Source organism: Lepus europaeus, chromosome 7 (genome assembly GCF_033115175.1).
Source record: "Lepus europaeus isolate LE1 chromosome 7, mLepTim1.pri, whole genome shotgun sequence".
Taxonomy (NCBI): domain Eukaryota; kingdom Metazoa; phylum Chordata; class Mammalia; order Lagomorpha; family Leporidae; genus Lepus; species Lepus europaeus.
The window spans coordinates 16,533,799-16,557,809 of record NC_084833.1 but is presented as its reverse complement, the minus strand read 5'-3'; the positions used below and the strand labels follow the sequence as shown (position 1 = coordinate 16,557,809).

General features: G+C 37.0%; 1 protein-coding gene and 1 pseudogene across 1 annotated transcript; one reads left to right on the top strand and one right to left on the bottom strand.

Annotated features, from left to right (window-relative positions):
- Positions 1-8,812: 8,812 nt before the first annotated feature.
- Positions 8,813-10,489, bottom strand: LOC133764314 (E3 ubiquitin-protein ligase RNF14-like; annotated as a pseudogene).
- Positions 10,490-22,598: 12,109 nt separating this feature from the next.
- Positions 22,599-23,594, top strand: LOC133763680 (olfactory receptor 4A15-like). The gene has a single exon (XM_062197472.1). It carries the CDS (start codon positions 22,641-22,643, stop codon positions 23,592-23,594), a length of 954 nt encoding a protein of 317 aa, XP_062053456.1. The 5' UTR covers positions 22,599-22,640.
- The last annotated feature ends 417 nt before the right edge of the window (positions 23,595-24,011 follow it).

Below are 24,011 nucleotides of genomic sequence, written 5' to 3'. Positions count from 1 at the left end.
TTTAGTTAATTAATTAATTAATTTTTCAAGAAATACTAATATCATAAGCACAGCTTTAGGAATATAGTTATTCTTTCCACTGTATCTGCCCTTCCACTAATACTCCCACCCCTCCTCCTCCTCCATCTTTCATTCTCAGTTCCATTCTCCATTAAGATTCAGTGTCGATTAAGAGTCACTGTCATTAACTTTACATAGAAGCCAACTCTATACTAAGTAAATATTTCAATAATTTTCACACACACACACACACACAAAAAACTGTTTGAAAACAAGTTTTAAAGTTAATTCTCATATTGCAACTCATTAAGGACAGAGATACTGCATGGGGTGTTAGTGCACAGTGCCTCCCATTGTTAATATAACAAACAACACTCTTATGTATGATGTCAGTGATCACCTGAGGCTCTTGGCGTGAGCTGCCTAGGATATGGGAACATTTTGAATCCACAAACTCCTTCTGTATGTAGACAAGTGCATAAGGAAAGTGGAAATTCTCTCCTCCCTTTAGAGAACAGTATATCCTATCTGATAGGCATGTGGAACATATTTTGCCAATTGTCATAGCTTTTCATGCCTGAAATGCTCTCGTGGGCTTTTCAGCTGGATAGGCTGTGTGTTAAGGGCTGACTTTATGTTAAGTAAAGAGTTCAACAAATAGTACGAAGAAAACACACACACACACACACAAACGCAGAAGGAGAAGCTGTTCCTTGACAACAGTCAAGACAAGAACAGCTCAAGGCATGCCTTCTCAAGGTGTGAATTCACTTCTACAGATTATCTTTTAGGTGCTCTAATAGTTCTTACAGACCAGGGAGGAGATATGATATTTTTCCCTTTGGAATTGGCTTATTTCACTAAGTATGATGTTTTCCAGATTTATCCATTTTGTTGCAAAGGACTGGATTTCATTTTTTTAAAACATTGTGTAGTATTCCATAATGTTCATATCCCATAATTTCTTTATCCAGTCTTCGGTTGATGGGTCTGTAGGTTGATTCCATATCTCAGATATTGTGAAATGAACTACAAAAATACGGTGGTGCAGACAACTTTATATTTGCTGATATCATTACCCTTGGGTAAGTTGCCAGGAGTGGTACGGCTGGTTCATATTGTAGGTCTCTATCGAGATTTCTGAGGTATCTCCATGCTATCTCCCATGGTGGCTTTATCAGTTTGCATTTCCACTAGCAGTGGATTAAGGTATTTTTCCCCCCACATCTTCGACAGCATCTGTTGTTTGTTTTTTTCTGTATGTAAGCCATTTTAACTGGGCTGAGGTGAAACCTCATTATGGTTTTGATTTACATTTCCCTGACATCTAGTGATCCTGAGCATTTTTTCAAGTGTCTGTTGGCCATTTGAATTTCCTCTTTTGAAAAATGTCTGTTTAAGTCCTTTGCCAATCTCTTAACTTGGTTATTTGTTTTGTTGTTGTGGAGTACTTGATCTCTTTGTAGATTCTGTTTATTGATCTTTTATCAGTTGCATTGTTTGCAAATAATTTCTCCCATTCTGTGAATTGCCTCTTTACTTTCCTGAGGTTTTCTTTTGCAGTACAGAAACTTTCAATTTGATGGAATCACATTTGTTAATGTTGGCTTTGACTACCTGTGCCTCTAGGGTCTTTTCCAAGGAATCTTTGCCTGTGCCATGGATTGCAGGGCATCCCCAATGTTCTCTAATAATTTGAATATATCGGGTTATAGATTTAGATCTTTAATCCATTTTAGTGGATTTTTGTGTAAGGTGTAAAGTAGATGTCTTGCATCTTACTTGTGCATGTGGAAATCCAGTTTTCACAGCACCAGTTGTTGAAGAGCCTGTCTTTGTTCCAGGGATTTGTTTTCACTCCTTGATCAAGTATAAACTGGTTGTAGATGCTTCCATTGATTTCTGGTGTTTCCATTTTGTTCCATCGGTCTATTCATCTGTTTTTGTACCAATATCAGCTTTTTTGATTATAACTGCCTTGCAGCATGACTTGAAATCTGGTGTTGTGATGCCTCTGTCTTTTTGTTGTTGTTGTTGTACAAGATTGTTTTTGCTATTTGAAGTATCCTATGTTTCTGCTTCATGTTTCCTAGATCTGACAATAATGTCAGGTATTTTGATTGGTATCATATTGAATCTGCAAATTATTTCAGCAGAATGGACATTTTGTTGATCTTGGTTCTTCCGACCCAAGAACATGGAATATTTTTCAATTTTTTGTATCTTCTTCTATTTCTTTTTTAAAATTTTGCAATTCTCCTATTAGAGCTTGTTGACATCCTTGGTTAAATTTATTCTGAAGTACTTGAGTTTTTTTGTTGCTATTGTGAATGGGATTGATCTTAGAAGTTCATTTTCAGACATGTCTGCCTATATGAAGACTGTTGACTTTTGTGTTTTGACTTTATATCCTGTGGTGTCTATTGTTACATTCCCTTTTTCTTATCTAATTTCATTGATTTTGGTCTTCTCTCTTCCTTTTTCTGGTTAGCTGTGCCAATGTTGTTTCATTTTTGTTTAGTTTTCAAAAAACCTTCTCTTCATTTTGCTGATCTTTTGCATTTTTTGGATCAATTTTGTTGATTTCTTTTCTAATTTTAATCATTACCTTTCTCCCACTATTTTGGGTTTGGTTTGCTGTATTTTTTCTAGATCCTTGAGATGTATTGATAGTTCATTTATTTGATGGCTTTTCAATCTTGATGTGAGCACCTATTTCTATAAGCTTTCCTTTTAACACTGCTTTTTCTGTATTCCATATGTTTTGATACATTGTGTTGCTATCTTCATTTGCTTCCAGAAAGATTTTGATTTATCTTTTGGTTTCTTCTATAACCTACTGTTTATTCAGGAGCATGTTTTTCAGTCTCTGTGTGTTTGTATATGCTCTAGAGATTCCTGAGTTGCTGATTTCTAGCTTTATTCCATTGTGGTCTGATAAGATCCATGATATGATTTTGATATTTTTAAATTTGATGAGATTTGCTTTATGGTCTAATATGTGGTCAATTCTAGGGAACGTTCCATGCACTGCTGAGAAGAAATCACAATGATTTTGAAATCTGTTCTCTGTTCACTTTAAGGAGGCATATTTTGCTGCTGCTGATTACAGTATTCTTTCCTGTCAATAGATTCAGTTTCTGAGTGATGTGCAAATTTTAAATACATTTATGAATGCCTTTAAGTGCACATTCTTGTATTCATTGACAGTGTTTCAAAAATTCTCCAGATTGTTACTGATTTGTCCATTTCTCTTGTTGGTTAAGCTTTTTTAAAAAGAATATGATAAGACTAGGTGATTACATATAAATTTATGTACTATCAACCTGCTATTGAACTCTTGGCATTACAAAATATTTATCTCTGGGTCAGCTCCATGATGGTGGAATAGGGATGGAGCTCACTGATAGTCCAGGAAAAGATAGTTTAATAAATGTAGAGATACTGTAGTCTATGGGAAGAGTTATGGAAAAAAGTGGCAGAGAAAACTCTTCCAGAATTAGAGGGACATAGTGGATCTACGAGGAGGGCACGGGCACCCATGGCTCAGGAACCCAGCTGCTGAGAGTCTCTTGTGCACCAGTGCTGGAAAGAGAGGTGAGGTGAAACAGCAGTAGCCTGAGACAGTGGCAGAAAAGCAGCAGAAGGAGCCTAGAGGAAACGAGGCTTGAAGCCTGTGAGGGAAAGTACACCAGCCTAAGTAGAGGATTGAAAAAAAATAAAAGGGATGGTACGGACATGATTCTCTCTCTCCACTCACCTTACAAAGACATGCCAGACAATAGAGCAGGGGCCATTTTGGACATACATAACAGCTGCACCACCTCAGAGCTACACCCAGCCCCTGCCAAGCAGAAAAACATGACTGTGGTGGGAGAAATAACAGGAGGTTAAGACCTAGTGAATGTGTAGAGCTTATGAACAGGGACTGTGAAAAAATAAAAACTGAGGGTATGTGGTAGAACTCATGGTGTGGCTGAGAAGTCAGTAGTCTCAGTGGGAGATGCCACAAGCTAGGGAGGCCTTGGCTACCCAGTGAGAGACATTGCAGGGGAATTTGAGCTTACACTGAGGACTGCACAGACCCTTTGTGTAGTCCTTGGGACAGAGCAGACAAATATTATACCCACGTAGGGTAGCACTCAGACACTGATTGCCATCGAGGTGAAGAGCTCAGCTGAGTGGAATTACTTCCCTTCTGAATAAAAAAAAATGGAAGAAGAGAGAGGAGAGAGAGAAAGAGAGAGGGGAGAGAGAGAGAGAGAGAGAGAGAGAGAGAGAGAGAGAGAGATTTACCACACCAAACCTGGGTGTCTCACCTTTGGTATACCCTTAACCCTGAAGAACTGAACAGAACTCTCTGGCCACACCCACCACAAACCTGTAGAGATTCACCAAAAGCAGACAGTCCACTTAACCTTGAGCCATAGTATAACGAGAAAAGCCACCACAGTGAGGAAAAAAAAAGAAAGAAGAAACCAAAGAATATCTGTACAATGCCAAACAACAAATTCAAAAACTGAGGAAACAAGAACAAGGAAGGCATCATGACACTCCCAAAAGAACATGACAGTCCAATACAAGATTAGGAAGATGATGAGATAGAAGAAATGCAAGAAATGCAACTCAAAAAAATTATGGTAAGAACTTTTAGAAGTTATCAAAAACAAAGGCATGAACTACAGAAATCCATAAAGGACAGGACTCAAATTCTCTCCCATGAAAGTAAAATCTCAAGGAGGAATCAACATGAAATGAGTAATTTAGTGGAACATGAAATTGAGATGCTGAAGAGAAATCAAAATGAAATGAAGAATTCAATAGAACAAATAAGAAAACACATTTGAGAGCCTTAAAGGCGAAATCAGTGAAGCAGAAGAGAGACTATCAGACTTAGAAGACAGAGAACAGGAAAGTATACAGTCAAACCAAAGAAAAGAAGAGGAAATTAGAAAACTAAAAAATATTGTTAGGAATCTACAGGATACTATTAAAAACCCAATATTCAGGTTCTAGGAGTTCCTGAAGACATGGAGAGAGAGAAAGGATTAGAAGGCCTTTTTAGTGAGACACTAGCAGAAAATATCCCAGGTTTGGAGAAAGAAGGAGACATCCAAATACAGGAAGCACATAGAGTTCCCAAGAAATATGACCAGAAGAGATTCTCACCACAACACATTGTAATCAAACTCACAACAGTGAAACATACAGAAAAGATTCTAAAATGTGCAAGAGAGAAACATCAGATAACTCTCAGAAGATCTCCAATTAGACTCACAACAAACTTCTCATCAGAAACCCTATAGGCTAGGAGGGAATGGTGAGACATAGCCCAGTACTAAGAGAAAAAAAATGCAATCCCAGAATATTATATCCTGAAAAGCTCTCATTTGTGAATGAAAATGAAATAAAGACCTTTCATAGCAAACAGACATTGAAAGAATAAAATAACTACTTATCAAGAGTCACATTGAATGTAAATGGCCTCAACTCTCCAGTTAAAAGGCACCGACTGGCTGAATGCATTAAAAAACGAAACCATCTATTTGCTGTTTACAAGAAACACATCTTTCCAACAAAGATGTATGCAGACTCAAAGTGAAAGGTTGGGAAACAATATTCCATGCCAACAGGAACTAAAAAAGAGCTTGCATAGCCATCTTAATATCAGACAAAATAAACTTTAACACAAAAACTGTGAAGAGAGGCAAAGAGGGGCACTATGCAATGATTAAGGTATCACTTCAACAGGAAGATGTTACTATTATAAATGTATATGCACCTAATTGCAGCATACTGACTTATATAAAATATGTTAAGGAAAATAAAGGGATACTTAGACTCTAATACGATAGTACTGGGGGACTTCAACATTCCACATTCAGCAATAGACAGATCAACCAAACAGAAGATCAACAAGGAAACAACAGATTTAATTGGCAATGTAGACCAAATGAATCTAACAGATATCAACAGAGCTTTTCAACCTACACTTGAAGAATACACATTCTTCTCAGCAATACATGGAACCTGCTTAGGACTGACCCAATACTAGGCCATAAAGCAAGTCTCAGCAAACTCGAATCAAAATCATACCATGCATCTTCTCAGACCATAATGGAACGAAGCTGGAAATTAGCAAATCAGGAATCCCTAGAGCATATGCGAACACACAGAGACTGAACAACATGCTCCTATATGAACAGTAGGTCATAGAAGAAACCAAAAGAGAAATCAAAAGCTTTCTGGAAGTAAATGAGGATAACAACACAACATATCAACATATGTTATAGGATATAGCACTATGGAAGACAGTTAGGAGTTTGCTCAGAAACCGGAATATAGCCCTATCATACAACCCAGCCATCCCATTCCTTGGAATTTACCCAAAAGAAATTAAATTGGCAAATAAAAGAGCTGTCTGCACCTCAATGTTTATTGCAGCTAAATTCACAATAGCTAAGACATGGAATCAACCTAAATGCCCATCAACAGAAGACTGGATAAAGAAATTATGGGATGTGTACTCTATGGAATAATATACAGCAATAAAAAATGATATCCAGTCATTTGCAACAAAATGGAGGAATCTGGAAAACATCATGCTGAGTAAAGTAAGCCATTCCAAAGGGACAAATATCATATGTTTTCCCTGACTTGTGACAACTAACTGAGCACCTAAAAGGAAACTTGTAGAACTGAAATGGACACTATGAGAAACAATGTATTGATCAGCCCTTGTCCTGACTGCCGAGGAACAACTTACTATTTTATTCCTTTTGGTACTTTTTTGTTCTACTTAATACCATTGGTTGAACTCTTTAACACACAATTATTCTTAGGTGTTTAAAATTAACTGAAAGGTGATCTCTGTTAAATATAATAGTGTGAATAAGAGAGGGAAGAAATGTACAGTTCTGCACATGCTCAGTTGGACTTACCCCTAGTGGTAGAGCTAGAAATGCGCCAGGGGATTCCAATTCAATCCCATCAAGGTGGCGTGTACCAATGCAATCATACTTGTTAAAGTGATCAGTTTAAGTTTGTAATTGATCAAAACTATAAGATTGTCAAAGGGATTACATAAATAAGACCAGTGTCTGTAAATAATAATTGATAGAATTAAAAAGGATAGAATGATTCTTCATGGGAAGCTGGATACACATCAGACTCATAGAATGGCAAATGCCCTAAATAGCACTCTGGCCTCAGAATCAGTCCTTAAGGCATTTGGATGTGGCTAAAAAGCCCATGAGTGTTTTACAGGCATGAAAGCCAAGACACTGTGGCAAAAAAAAAAATGACCTAAAGGAAAGATCTCTGTGAGTGAGATCCAAGCAGAAAGAATGGGTCATCAAAGAAGGAGGTATCTTTCTCTGAAGGGAGGAGAGAACTTCCAATTTGACTATGGCCTTGTCTAAATAATATAGGAGTTGGTGAACTCAAGAGGCTTCCATAGCCTTGGCAGCTCGTGACAAGAGCCTCAGGTGATTACTGACGTCATAAATAAGAGTGTCAATTGTTAAATCAACAACAGGATTTTACCTACTCCCCATGTAGGATCTCTGTCCTTAATGTGTTGTCTTTGCAAATTAATGGTAAAACTACTTCTCAAAGAGTACTTTGTGTGTCTGTGTGGGTGCAATCTGTATAAATTTTTATTTAGTATATACTAAGTTGATCTTCAGTATTAAAGATAATTGAAAATGAATCTTGAGGAAGAATGGGATGGGAGAGGAAGTGGGAGATGGGATGGTTGTGGGTGGGTTGGAGATTATGGGGGGAAAAGCCACTATAATTCAAAAGTTGTACTTTGATTAAATAAAAGGTTAAAAAAACCAAAAAAATCAATCTCTGGAAACATTTCTTTTTTTTATAAGATGATTTTTAACTTATTTTTATTTTTAAGATTAAGCATCCTCATTGACAGCCCAGAAACAGATTCCCTGCTGACTTTTGGACACACACACACATCCAAAAGATTTAAAAGGGATTCTTCGGTTTTCATGACAAGGTAGGAAAAAAGAACATGTTCACGGGCTCTAGCTGAATTCTTCTGTTCTTTCTAGAAAAATGTGACCTTGCTACCAAGCCATTCCTCAAACCTTAAGGAAAGAGAGTTTTCAAAAAGCCAGCAAAACTCAGATGCAGGAATCTAGGTATCACAAAAATTATCATGCAACACACTGCTGCTGCCAAACAGGGTAGGGAGCCTACTGCCCACAGCTCGTGAGAGAGCATCAAGAACTCAGGGCCCTAGGACCGAACTAAAAACAATTAAGAAACACACAGCTTGTTCTGCTTGGGAGTATGTTAGACCTTCTCCATCTCCACAGAGGAAATAAAAACATGCTGCTGGGATCAGTACTAAAATTGTTCCAAAGTATGGAGAGAAAATGTGCAGCGGAAGGGGTAGCATGGAGAAGTTCAAGTTATCCTGAGCCTGCATTCTGAACTTGGCTCCAAACCAGTAGAAAATATATATATATATATATATATATATATATATACACACACACACACACACACATATATATATATATATATCCCACTAATAATAAATAGCAAGTGACCTACAGAGCTTGTGGTATTAAAAACAGTTTCTTAAATTATTATAAACTTCTATTCTCAAAAGCAGACACTGGGCCATCCAATCAATTATTGAGTAAAGGGCTCCCTTCAAAGAGAACTCACTTAGCAGAGGCTGAGGCTGGAGCAGTGGAAGAACACGGAATAAATAGGACAGGCCCTAGGCACAATTTTAATGCACTTCCACCCAGCCTAGCCATAAGGGTGGTGGGAATGAGGGGCTCCAGAAGAAATGGGGATGCTTCTCAGACACAAGAGGTCTGCAAGTTTAACTGCTGACCCTTCTCCTCACCTCAAGCTTGGAGAACAAAATAAATATTTACTTTTTAACTATTTAGAGCTTTGGGCACATTAAATATTTAATATTCTTTAGTTTCCATTTTCTGAAGCTTTGGCTTAGAATTATATTCATTTATGTTATGTTGAAAAATGTTTGAGCATGCCTTAATCAGTAGTACCAAATGAAAACATAAACCTTGTTCTTCCTTATCTTCTACACAGGAAAAGTGAACGAATGGCAGCCTAAATATCCTGTGAAATTACTCTTTATACTCAGCGAAAGATCACGGCAAATCATTCCATCTCCATGTCTTGAGCGGAAGGAGTTAACTAGTCTTCAATCTCATCTTCCCAAATATCTCCATTAACATCCACAGCATGGAACAATCGATTGAAACACAGGGAATCAGTATCAGTGAAGTGGTTGTAAGGGTTTGCTCTAGAGAGAAAACCCATGCAAATCCAGCAGAAGTACTGCATACAGCCAGTACATGTCATCTTGTTACACCCGTCTAATTTCTGCATGGGGGTCCCCAACAGGGGTAGCTCTTTGAGTTCTTTTCCAACCACTCCTTACTCTCCATCTCTTCCAGTGCCTTCTGAATCACCCTCTTGCCACACCTCTGTTCCAAAAATCTTTTATTGGCCTCATCTGCTTGCAGGTACTCATTCCATAAGTCTTTGAGTTTCTGTGCAGTCACCTTACACGGAGAGATCCCATGGTGAGTCAATCTGAACAAGGTGGAGAAGGCAAAATTGCAGCTGGAGCAGATGCCCATGGTGCAGCCCGGCTCCTGCATCACAGGCAGTTGGCAGCACGGGTTGGGGCAGTACACCTCATCTGCCATCAGGTCCAAGAAGGACTGCAGGAGAAGGCGGTCATAGCGGGCAAATAACTCTGCTTCCACTAGCTCCTTGACCTGACCAGGAGTAGCCACTGAAGGGCACTTTGGTTCTGGACAGTTGAGGCACTGAACTTGGCCATCTTTGATCTGGATTTCAAAGTAGTCCTTCAGACAAGCTTTGCAGCACACATGCCTGCACTCCAAGAAGCACGTGCATTCACTACCTAGCTTCTCACAGAAACAGATATTGAATAGGAACAATTTACTGCTAAAGCATTTTGTCTGCTGAGCTTGATCAAAGTCCAAGGTTTCCTGGATCAGACTTGACAGTGATTCCACATGCTGCACAGCTCTCTGTTCTACGACTTTCTCTTGGTCTACGTCAGATCCGGTGGCTCCTCCAAACTCCAGCTTTTTGGTGGAAGAGGCCTGGGCTGTTCTTCTCTGCACTTTTTTTTCTGAGATCCCATCTTGAGCTTGAAAGGAGAGACAATATTCAGGTAGGCAAGGGTCTCCTCCTTAAGAAACTGCAACCAGGCGAACAGGACCACCCTGCCTTGATGTTCTTCCCACAGGTTGTCTAAGTGCTTGCACAGAGTGGACAGTGCTCACAAATATCTTGAAATTTTGTGGCAAATCCAAATAGATCCCGGTTTCTCTGCCTTGGACAGACTCGGCTTTTCTGAATTCATCTCCGTCGTAAATGCTCGCCAGGGCCAGCAGGTCGTCCTCCTGAGCAGGTCATCCTCCTGAGCGTCTCTGTCTTCTGACGACATCTACTTTTCTGAGGCCCCGAAGACAATCTAACACGGCAGGCTGGCTTTCAGTTCAGTTTGGAATTCCATTTATTCTTCAGGCGGTGGAGCTGAGAGTGCTGAAGCTGGCTAAGACCCAGAGGTCTGGACTCATACTAGCTCAGACTACAGAAATTCTGCCATCTTCCTGCCGCCCCGCCGCGCCGGGCCCCAAAGTTCCGCTCTGCGCCCTCGCCCTGGGCCGCGTCCCTGCCACTCGCCGGCCGGGCCTAGGGAGATGGGAAACATTGCTTTTCTTGAGATCTCCTTTTTGCTGCCTGATATTAGCATAGAAAGTTTATTCGTTTGGTCAGTTTTTATGAATATTTTCCAAGATATTTTTATGTTCTTACATTGTGAACTAAAATATTTCTTTCCTAAGGCTTTTACCATTGAGCTCTGCTTTTGAAAAAGTAAAAAGTTGCTCAATTTTTTTTTTTACAAAAAATATTATGCATGTGAATTTAAATTTACCACATTCCTCTTTGTTTTATGCCTAGTAATGTGTATAGTTGTTATTCAGGTTGATTGATGTCCAGAATTTCCCATTCCATTAGCCCCGTTACTCCCAGCATGTCCTTTTTCCATTACAGAGCTTGCCTCTTCTTCCTGAAGATCATTCTTTAGATTTCTGTCTGGTGGAATTTGATGGGTCACAGTATTCTGAGTTTTCACATTTTGAATGGAAAATATCTGCATTTTGCCATCATTTGTAAATTTTAAAGTTGATATATAATTCTGTGTTGATATTCATTCCCATTAGCAATGTGGAGGTCTTATTCTCTTATCTTCTGTGTGTCACTACTACTTTCAGAAATGGATTTTTAGCTTTTAATTTTTCTAAATGCAATATGTTCATAAGACTTCCTTTTTTTAGTTTTACTATGCTGCCTCATATCTGTTTATCTTTTTATAAAATTTATGTATTTTAAACGTAATCAATTTTAAAAAAATATCATGTAGGATCTCTGTCTTTAATGTGCTGTACACTGTTATTTAATGCTATAACTAGTACTCCAATGGTATTTTTTCACTTTGTGTTGCTATGTGGGGGCAAACTGTTGAAATCTTTACTTAATATATACTAAACTGATCTGTATATAAAGAGAATTGAAAATGAAAAAAATAAAATTTATGTATTTTAAAATGTATTGCTAATGAAGTTTTTAACATTCCATTAATTTTTAGCTTAATGTTTTTCAACTGTTTCAAAAAAGTTTCACCCATATCTGTTCAATCATTTTCGCTACTCTATTCTCTGTCTCATGTCTTCTGTCTTTAATGTGCTGTACATTGTTATTTAATGCTATAATTAGTACTCCAATGGTAGTTTTTTCACTTTGTGTTGCTATGTGAGGGCAAACTGTTGAAATCTTTACCTAATATGTACTAAAGTGATCTTCTGTATATAAAGAGAATTGAAAATGAATCTTTATGTGAGTGGAAGGGGAAAGGGAGCGGGAAAGGGGAGGGTTGCGGGTGGGAGGGAAGTTATGGGAGGGGGGAAGCCATTGTAACCCATAAGCTGTACTTTGGAAATTTATATTCATTAAATAAAAGTTTAAAAAAAACTATAAATTAAATGTGTCTTAGGGACTGGTGCTGTGGCTTAGCAGGTAAAGCACTGCCTGTGGTTCTGGCATCCTTTATGGGTGCTGGTTGGAGTCCTGGCTGCTTTACTTGTGATCCAGCTCCCTGCTGAAACAGTGGAAGATGGAAAGCAGTGAAGATGGCCCAAGTGCTTGCGACACTGCATCCATTTGCACCCAAGTTCTTGGCTCCTGGCTGTGGACTGCCATTTGGGGAGTGAGCCACAGAATGGACGATACATCTCTCTGTCTCTCCCCCTCTGGATCTGCATCTCTGCCTTTCAAATAAGTGAACAAATCTTCTAGAAATGTATCTTAAAAGTTTTCCACTGAGCCTTCATACTCTTTTTATAATATTTTCCGCATTTACTTTGTTGATCTCTGGTTTGGTCTGCATTTTCCCTTCTAAGATTTCCAACAATTTACTAATTCTATATGCATCTGTTTCAAACCGGCTGTTAATTCCAACCATTGAGTTCTTAATTTCATTAGTATATATTTTGTGGTTGTACTTAAGAAATTTTTATTAATAATTCACATTGTGATTTAATTACTGCTACACACTCAGCTTATTATTAAATGGTCATTCTTCATTGTTGGATCACCTGTATATACTTTCACTGCTCTTTCCTTTCAACAAGTCTTCTGTTTTTTTTTTTTTTATCTGAATGCTAGATATAGTAAACAAAACTGTATGGACAATTTACGACATTATTTTCTTCATTAGAGAGAATTTCCTGTGTTTCTTGTTGTCAGCTATCACTGGAGAAGTATGGAATTCCAACTAACCTTAGTGTAGTGAAAAAATTAGATGATTGAAACTGAGTTTGAGGTATTATGAGGAGTGTTCTGTTTTAAACCTCACCTGCTTGAAGAAAAAATCCCTTTATGGTCTTAAATGAAAGCCTGGTTTTTAGAAAGGACATTTCATTTGTTTTTGGTAGACTGAATTTATTTGTTGCTCCTCAGTAAAGCATCTATTGAGGGTTCCACTCAGCATTCTCTCATGTCTTTAGAATTATGAATCTTTGGAGAAAAGATATCCCAAATGCTGAGTCTGGCTCTCTGGCTTTGCTTCAAAATATCCACTTCTCTCATTTTAGTTCCTCAATGGTTTCAAGCACAAGCAATTTACATTTTCGTGGGATTTTCTTGAGAACTACTGCATGTTTTACACTTTTACTGTATCAGAGACTTCCGTAGAATCAAAGACATATTTTGATTTTTTTACCATTTTTAAAATAGAAGAGGCATGGTGCTTAAAAAGGTAATGCATATCTCATTTGAGTTTCTGGATTTAATGTATTTGCTAGGCTGTTTGAAGATGTGAATGTTTAGCAGAATGCTAGGCATGATGAAGATTTAAATACATTTATATGTATGCCCATATGTGTTAGATATTTATTTATATGTTTATGTAAGTATTGAAGTCTTTCATGACACAGAAGATCCATTATCTAACTGAACATATGATGAAACACACTCATTGGAGTCAGTGGCAACCTATGGTAAAATAACACTGGAATCTGTTTGGCACTGTTTCATTGGTGGAAAAACAATTTCTTTCTTACAAGAAATTTATGAATTTATTTACGTTGGATTGAAATTAAAGGATATTAATAGAAGGAAGATCATTATGGTTCTATCTGACACAGACACAGGCCTTGATCAAAGGCCTCCACTCTGAGGGTAACTAGAAAACTATGATTATTTCTCTTTTCAAATTAGAAAAGCAGTGTCTGTAACTTCTTCCGTTCCAAGGCTCTTTGCCTCTGAGCCTCAGGGATTCGTGGGCAGAGTGACATTGTTCTTTTTTTTTGACAGGCAGAGTGGACAGTGAGAGAGAGAGAGAGAGAGAGAGAGAGAGAGAAAGGTCTTCCTTTACCATTGGTTCACCCTCCAATGGCCGCTTCAGCCGGTGTGCTGTGGCCGGCGTACCACATTGATCCGAAGCCAGGAGCAGGTGCTTTTCCTGGTCTCCCATGTGGGTGCAGGGCCCAAGGACTTGGGCCATCCTCCACTGCACTCCTGGGCCACAGCAGAGAGCTGGCCTGGAAGAGGGGCAACTGGAACAGAATCTGGCGCCATGACCAGGACTAGAACCCGGTGTGCCAGTGCCGCAAGGTGGAGGATTAGCCTATTGAGCCGCAGCACTGGCCGACATTGTTCTTTGTGTGGGGTCTGTGTGGGTAAGGGAAACGTCCTCCTTCCTTCTGACTTAAATATTATCTGTCTTTCCTAAATATTTCATGATGTGAAACTCATGAGTGACTGCTCATATTACTTGATAAATATTCTTTTCACATGATGGATTTCTCTTGTTTCTTGCCAATCAGCAGTTGTTTCTTGGTATGACTCAAGCCTTTGCTGTCTAGGGATTGTTCTAGGAAAGAAAACGGTTCAGGAGAGATTACTTCATTTGAATCTGTTCCAAATATTCTAACAATCTAGGGTATAATGATCTCACAGTCTCTTTCACTTAAAATAGTAATGATGTAAAGAGCACAAATGCTCTACCTATTGATCTTGATTTGGACATCTTCGAGGTCATTTCCACATCCGAATTTCCTATTAGCTTTTGATGCATTCACATCAGTTTCTCTGTGTCCACAGCAATTCTTACTGCTCTTTCACATGCTTTGCTCTTTAGAACACACACCAATAAGTCATCTACCTATAGAGCTCTGTCAGGAATGATTTCTTCTGCAACTGAACCCACAACATTTTGTAAATTTTTTCATTTCTTCTTGATTCTTTTGGAGGGGTCATGTGTTGAAATGTTATATCTTTCACTTTCTGATTTCTTCCTGCTGTTGCTATCTGTGTATGGAGTGTTACTGATTTTTGTATTCTGTTCATTTTGAAATCTCAAAGTAAGGCTCTTAGAAAGAGAAAGTGAGTCAAAGTCTTTTGGTATCTCAAGGTTTTTAGTTTGTAAATATTCTTTGCTATTTTAATCATAGCAAAATATTTATTTAATAATTTTAGGAAAAGAGAGAGAGAGACACGCTCCATCTTCTGGGTCATGCCCCAAATGCCCACAATGGCCAGAGCTGTGAAGCAAAAACAATCCAGCTCTCCCATGTGAGCGTAAAGAACCCAATTAGCTGAATCATCATTGCTGGTCCCCGGAGTCTTAAATGGAAGGAACCTGGAGTCAGGAGCAGGACATGGGAACCAGATCCAGTTGGTCTCACAGAGGAGGAAGGAGTCTTTAAGACTAGGCGAAGTGTGTACTCCCAATAAAGATTTTTCAAAATGAAGAAAGAATGCTAACAATATCTGTAGAATTGGTCATTTTTCTTTATTTTCTGAGAACCTTGATTAACCTCTTCTTTCTTCTTTCCCTTTACCATCTAATCTTCCAAGAGAAACTTCCATTTCTACTCATCTTCATCACCTAGGAAGTGATCTCTCTGTGAGAACACAGTCTCGAGTTTGATTCTGTCCCTGTACTCAGTGCTCTGACTTGTCTGATATCTTTCTGTCATGCCTCTAAAATCAGCCTGATTTACTCTTTTGTGCATGGATATGGCTGTGCTCCACCCCATGGGCCTTCTGCTTCTCCCTCCTGCCTCTCTATCCAAGCTTCCTGCATGCTCCTCTCCACTTTCAGTCTTCAGCTGCAGAGATTCTCTGTTGGGATTTGATGCTTATTTCTCTGTTTAGAGATAATCCAAAATTCGAAGTTCCCCTAGTATCTCCGTTTGGTCGAATGTGTTAGCTATGCATAATGTTTTAATATCTGTTGCATTGTATTATATGGTTCTTTCGAAGATATTTAGAGTGGCTTATACTTAAGGAGTGGCTCTGTAGAAAAACATCTGAATATCAAGTGTGCCATACTTCTGGATTTAATTATTTTTGTCTTCTATTACATATTATAGGTCCTAGTTACTTCTTCCTGTATAATTTTTTAAACAAACATTCTTTTCTTCTAAATAAGACATTGGAATTATATTTGATTTGATATCTATGTTGGATTAAAATTTTATAATCTGATTAGAAATGATCTTGTGCCATTCTCTTTAAATAAGTTGACCACATATGAAAACATAGGCTTTTTTTATTCTAGCACTTTCTTGGATTTGAGAACTTAACTATATTCTGATTAATTAAATCAAATAATTCTGTTCTTAAATCCTTGTGTCTTCACTGTTAATATGTAACTGTCTCTTTGTTGTTAGATTGTTATTTTTTCATTAATTGTCCTGAAGGATTGTCCAGGAGAAGGCTCTGAAAATATAGAAGGTTTTAGAAGAATAAAGTGGATGGTCTCAGTTAACTGGGACATGATTCCTCAGAGAATTTAATTTGTAAGAGGCAGCCTTGGGGACTAATGGTTTGAACAACTCAGTGAAGTACTTTATTATTCATTGTTGGCTCAGTGCCCAGTCACAGCGTCCCTTATCTGTGAGAAAAATTCTCTTCTGGATATTAGTATTACTGTTGAGATATAAAACCAAAACCTTTACCTGACTAGACATGAACCATATTAAATCAGTCATGTAGGCCTTTAAAAGATCCCAGAAACACATTATTTAGTACCACACACCATTGACTTAAAACACTATAATAGTTTTATTCCATTAATTTTTTCAGGAATCATAATAGCCAATATTTTAATCTGTTTGATTCTTGATATATGTTATCAATACCAGCTCTCAAATTTGATGATTTGGAAACACATCAACTGTTTATTCATGAAGGCAGATATGGGTCATCCCACAGTCTAAACTGAAATGGTTTTTGATATTGTGGAAGAACTTCACGCTCTGCACTGACCAATGAGATGTATCCCTGTGTGACATAGCATTTATATCCTCAGCGATTGCATATGCTCTTATCTTTTCTTTGCAGTCCACCTTGGTTGTGTTAATTCTGACTTCTCTTCATTCAACTTTTGGAAGCTAAGATAAGAATGCATAATTTTGGACTGGAAAAGATGAAATAGAAACTTCAGGTAAAAAATTTACTAAAACTCTCTGCTGCTATTCCAATAGGACAAGATATGCTTAATTAATATGAGTTATGTTTTAAAGAAGCGCAATTTATCATTTGCTTTCATATGTTTGATGATAAAACCTCTAAGATTAGGGTAGTGCATGCATTTTCTCCATTTTACAGAGTATTATTATAATAAATATAATGATCATAATTTTCTGATAGATAATTTTGTGATAAACACATATTCAACAGAGCAATTGTATAGTACAACATAGCAACTAGCTTTCTTTATATAATTGAGAAAATCCAACAATTTTTAAAAGATTTATTTATTTATTTGAAAGGCAGAGTTGCAGAGAGGCAGAGGCAGAGAGAAAGTCTTCCATCTGCTGGTTCATTCCCCAAATGGCTGCAACAGCTGGAGCTAGGCCGATTGAAGCCAGAAGCCAGGAGCAGGAGCCAGAAGCCCAGAGCTTCATAAGGGTCTCCCAGATAGTGCAGGAGCCCAAGCACTTGGTCCATCCTTTACTTCTTTCCCAGGTCATAGCAGGGAGCTGGAACAGAATTGGAGTGCCCAGGCCGCCCTATGGGATGCCAATACTCCAGCCAGTGAACTTATATGTTATGCCACAGTGCCAGCCCCCCACTGGAGACAATAGTAAGGATCTTTATAGCTCTATATAAATTGTTAACTTGTATATGATGTTTTTAAATGTTTTGGTTCAGTGTAGACATTGTATATCTGTTGTGTTTTTTATTGTCATAACATATCAGTATACATAGCACATTTCTGTACATCTGTCATCACTCACTCTCTCTAAATCTTTTTCATCATCCTACACTGGAACTCTATACCTGTTGAATCATAATTTCTCCATTTCCCCAGCCCTTGTGACCACTGCTGTATTGTCTGTCTCTATGAATGTGACTGTTCTAGGCACCTCATGAAATTTAAGTCATAAAATGTGTCATTTTAGTGTGTCTTATTTAATTCCTATATATTACATATGTCTCCAAGGTGCATCATATTGTGGCATATATCAGAATTTTATTCCGTTTTAAGGATGAATAATATCCCACTTTATATATGTACCACTTTATATATGTACTTATCTACTCATTAGTCGAAACTTTTTTTGTTTCCAGTTTTCGATTACCTTGAATAGTGCTTCCATGAACAACAGTGTACAAATATGTGTTCCAATATCTGCTTCCTAATCTTTCATGTATATGCCCAAAAACATTTTTATAAGTAAACCAATAGCTTTATATTACAAAATGTGGAAATTTATGTTGAGAGAAATTTAGTTTCTTAAATTCATAAACCTATACATATACCTTACTAGAAAGGGTAGTTTACTGTCTTTGTGAATAAAAGTTATAAATTATACAAGATATAGGAGCTGCAGAATCTCAATGCTGACATTTATTTCTGGCTTTGAGATAATTACTCATGGATATTTTCTCATTATAGGGAATGAAACTGACACATTGCATTGTGGGCCCAGTTGACGTCCTAATTAACAAAAAAACAAAATCCCTTAGATTACATTTAGTCTGACTGATAAATTTCAAGGAAGGGACTGAGTTGTGGAGAAAGATAGATAATGATTTCCCTTCAGTAGTATGAATGGTAAAGGCAAGGATAGCCTGCATAATTACATGTGATTGTGGTCTAATAAATCCATCAACCCCACAGGAATGTTCTTTTGATAATTAGAGAGCAGAGGGTATTTTGGGGAAATTCATGCAACGCTAATTATAAACATCTGACACTAATGTTACATGGGAAAGTAGAGTTGATATATGGTATTTGTAATTTATGTCGGGTTTGTTATAAGCCGAATCATTTTCTGTGATCTTTATTTCATTACCAATTTAATTCTTAAAAACCACCCTCCATATTAGATGCTCTCATCTAATGATATTACTGAGGATGAGTAATTTGTACAAGGTCACATAGTTGACAAATATGGACTCTGAGGCACAAATCCCAAACCAGAATGTGGAACCTGATCTCTCAAAAGCTACACTAGCTTAGGTATCTCAGCCATCCTTGCCAAATTACAGAGGTAAACAAGACAAAACTAACAAGTACTCTCTGTGAGAAAGGCAATCCACTCTCTCTGATTATTGTTTTTCTGTATTTGTTCCAGAAGAATTTTCAAACACATGTAGGTTACAAGTAGCATTTTTACTTTACTACAAATAAATTGATTTTGGGGGCCAGTGCTGTGACGCAGTGGTTAAAAGCCCTGGCCTGAAGCACTGGCATCCCATATGGGCACCGGTTCTAGTACCGGCTGCTCCTCTTCTGATCCAGTTCTCTGCTATGGTCTGGGATTCACTTTCTTGATTAAATTTATTCCAAGATCTTTACATTTTGTTGGTATTGTGAGTGGTAGTGATCTTATAAGTTCTATCTCAGACATGGCACTCCTTGTGTATACAAAAATGGCTATTGATTTTTGTGTGTTGATTTTATAACCTACTACTTTACCAAACTCACTTAAGAGTTCCAATAATCTCCTAGTAGAATCTTTTGGTTTCCTTATATATAGAATCATGTCATCTGCAAACAGAAATAACTTGACTTCTTCCTTTCCAAATTGTATCTCTTTGCTTTCCTCTTCTTGCCTAATGGCTCTGTCCAAAATTTTCAGGACTGTATTAAATAGCAGTGATGAATGGGAATCCTTGCCTGGTTTGAGATCTTAATGGAAATGCTACCAACTCTTCCCCATTCAATATATGCTGGCTGTGGGTTTGTCATATATTGCATTAATTTTGTTAAGGAAAGTTTCTTCCATACCCAATTTGCTTAAGGATTTCATCATGAAAGGATTTTGTATATTATGAAGCACATTCTATGCATCTATTGAGATAATTATATGTTTTATAGTAGTCAATTTGTTAATGTGATATAACACATTTATTAATTCTTTTGTTGAGCCAATTCTGCAAACTAACGATAAATCCCAACCAAGGATAAATAATTGTTGATGATTTTTGCATATGTGTTCATCAGGGAAATTGATCTAAAGTTTCTTTGTCACATCTTTTTTTTTTTTTTTTTTTTGGTTTGGGAATTAAAGTGATGCTGGCTTCATAGAAGGAATCTGGGAGGATTTCTTCCCTTTCAATTGATTTGAATCGTTTGAGAATAATTGGTATTATTTCTCTTTAAAGTTTTGGTAGAATTCAACAGTCAAGCCATTTAGTAATTATCATTATTAATGATTCAGTCTTTTTCTTGGTTATGGGTATATTTAGGTTTTCTATGTTTTCATCATTCATTTTGTAGATTTTGTTCATTTTGTTCATACAGGAGCATGTTGTTCAGTCTCTATGTGTTAGTATATTTTTCTAGAGTTTCTTAACAGATTAATTTCCAGCTTCATTCCATTGAGGTCAAAAAAGATACACAGTATGATCTCAATTTTTTTTTTTAAAAATTACTTGCCTTATGGCCTAGCATTTGGTTTATCCTAGAGAAAGCTCCCTTTACTGATGAAAAGAATGTGTATTTTGTAGCTGTGTGAGGAAATGTTCTGTAGATATCAATTATATGCATTTGGCCCACAGTGTAGATTAGCTCTATTCTTCTTTGTTGATTTTTTTGTCTAGTTGATATTTGCAGTGATGAAAGTGGGGTGTTGAAATCTCCCTTTATTATTGAATTGGTGTCTATGTCTCATTCATATCCATTAATATTTGTTTTAAATGGCCAGCCCCTGGTACTGGTTCATATAGATTTACCATAGTCACATCTTCCTGTTGAATTGATCTCTTGATCATTAAATAATGTCTTTGTCACTTTTAACAGGTTTTATGTTAAAATCTGTTTTCTCTGATATTAGGAGGGCTGCACCTGCTTGTTTTTGCTGGCACATGCAAAATCAGGCTGATCAATACAAAAATTATTTCTCAGCCAAAATGTTATATTAAACTTGTTTCAATTATAACAATTCAGAAGCCAATGATTTGGAAAGATCATAAAATTTTTAATAAGGAATAAAAGGCAGGACATGATTTTCCCAATGACTGATCCTAAGTCAACTAATGTTCTGATTGTGAGTATAGAATTCTTTCTATAATATAATAATTCTGCTTAAAGTCTCTACTTTTATTTTCTTAATGTATCCATGGTTAGTCATAATCAATTTTAAGCAAATTTGAAAAATAGAAAAAATATCCACACAATGCTTATCTACATTGATTTATGCATTTTGTCTCTAATAACCTAGGTGTCATTCAGTTTAAGTTTTTGTCTTTGTGTGTGTGTGTGTATGTATGTTTGTTGTCAAAAAACCAATAAGGCTTATACCGACTGTCAGCTGGTGATAATTTAGTAGGTTGTATTTACTCAGTTGCTCTCGGATGAGCTTTGAAATTGAATTTAATATAATAAAGTTTAGTCAGCATTTAAGGAACATTCATTGCAAGCCTGGTTCTTTAATTGCTGTGACTGAGTTATTTTTAGAGTCTAGGAGCTCATGGTAAAGTAACTCAGAATGGCAAATATCTGTACATTAGCCTATAATTTTTGTTCCTTGTATCAGATATTATGTTATATAACTATGTAAATAAAGATGTTGTCCATGAGGTTGTTTTCATGGAAGATTCCAAATGCTCAAAAAAACCTCCAAGAAACAAAATGATATATGAAGCCAAAAAGGCCATCTTGGCAAGAGATATTCTGGAGAAAATAGCTTTCTATTTTTTTAAGTAGGAAAATGTAGTTCATTGATTTTGCTTAGAGCTGTTCATATGAAAAGAACAAAAAATATCAGCAACATCATCAGCATCATTTAAACTGTTTATTTTTTAAAAATTATTCAACATGTTATTGTTGTACATTTTATGGAGTATAGTGCAGTCCTTAATAAATAATTAATATACATATTTATATATATGCAAATACATTGCATAAACTAGTAAGCCAGTCACCTAGCCTTTATGTTTTCTTTTTGTTTGGAGCCTACCAAATCCTCTATTTCAGCTTTTCATGCAGTATATATCAGTTGTTACTCTACCGTACTGTGGAACAATAGAAGTTCTTTCTATCTGATGGTATTTTGGTACCTGGTATTCAATCTCTATTTATCCCTCCCACAAAACCCTTCTAGATCTCTAGAAACCACCATTCTAATTTCAAAACAATCATTTTTTTTTCAGACATCCAAATAGAAGAAAGTACGTGTGATATTTGTCATCCTGTGTCTGGCTTATAACACATAAAATAATGATATTTGGTTTCATCTTATTTTGCTGGAAATTCTGACATTTGAGAAAGCTACTTTACTGATGAGTGTAGACCCTTTCTCAGATCTAAGCAACCCACTTACACCTCCCAGTTAGAAATCAAAGTCTTATCATTTTCATAGAAAAAATAAACCTGTAAAACTGAATAGAGTAGTTATGGGAGGAGACCCTAAGCTCTACTATCTAATGAGCTACTCTGTGTTGCTCCAGAGTGGAAATGTTACTGAGTAAGGCACTACATTTTTGACATAGCCTGTGATCCTCCCAGGCTTGATATTGCTGTCTTTGTTTGCAGGCTTTGATACCTGAACTCAACACCTTCAGAACAATACATGGAAAATAGGAACAATGTGACTGAGTTTATCCTTCTGGGGCTCACACAGAACCCGGAGGGGCAGAAAGTTCTATTTGTTATGTTTCTACTCATCTATGTTGTGACAGTTATGGGGAATCTTCTCATCGTGGTGACAATTCTGTTCAGCCAGTCCCTGGGATCCCCCATGTACCTGTTCCTGGCTAATTTATCCTTTATGGATACTGTCTACTCTACAGCCATTGCTCCCAAAATGATTGTCGACTTGTTCTATGAGAAGAAGACCATTTCCTTCCAGGCATGTATGACCCAGGTTTTTCTAGATCATTTATTTGCTGGTGCTGAAGTCATTCTTTTGGTGGAGATGGCCTATGACAGATACGTGGCCATCTGCAGACCTCTTCACTACCTGACCATCATGAATCGGCGTGTGTGTGTTCTCATGCTGCTGGTGGCCTGGACTGTAGGATTCTTCCACTCATTGGTTCAATTTCTCTTTGTTTATCAGCTTCCTTACTGTGGCCCCAATGTCATTGAACACTTTGCATGTGATATGTATCCCTTGTTGAAACTTGCCTGCACTGATACCTACCTCATTGGACTTTGTATGATAGCTAATGGAGGCGCAATTTGCACTGTCACCTTCTTCATTCTCTTAGTTTCCTATGGGGTCATATTACACTCCCTTAAAACTCATGGATTGGAAGGGAAACGCAAAGCTCTCTACACCTGTGCATCCCACATCACCGTGGTTATTTTATTTTTTGTCCCTTGTATCTTTCTATATGCTAGGCCCAGTTTGAACCTTCCCATTGATAAATACGTATCTGTGGTTTTAACTTTCCTAACTCCCATGTTGAACCCTTTCATCTATACTCTGAGGAATGCAGAAATGAAAAATGCTATGAGGAAACTGTGGAGTAAAAAAGTAACCACAGTGGGTAGCAGGCTGTATTTCACTAAGGGAATATGATATTCAGTCTTGTACAGAAACAAAAAAAGACTCTCTATGCATGACTACAGCTGTATTAGCATTCCCTTTGTTTACAGAGCCTAATATTCTGAAGCAGCCATATAAACTAATGTTTCTCTAAATGGGATATGTTATTTCCTTGAGAGCCCAAGAGAACCACATGGGATCAATATCTTCTATGTGCAATTTTGTGTGAAAAATGGTGAAAAAACTTTTGGTTTATTTTCGAAAAGTTCTTTAGTTTCTTTCTTTATAAAATTTTAATTTATTTTTAATTGACAAGTAATCCTTAAATACTTAAGTGATTCAATTTGATGTTTTGATCCATGTATATATTATAGTAAAAATCAATTAAGCTAATTAAGATATTCATAACCAAAGTGATTTACCTGTCTTTCAAAAAGTTTTATTTTATTT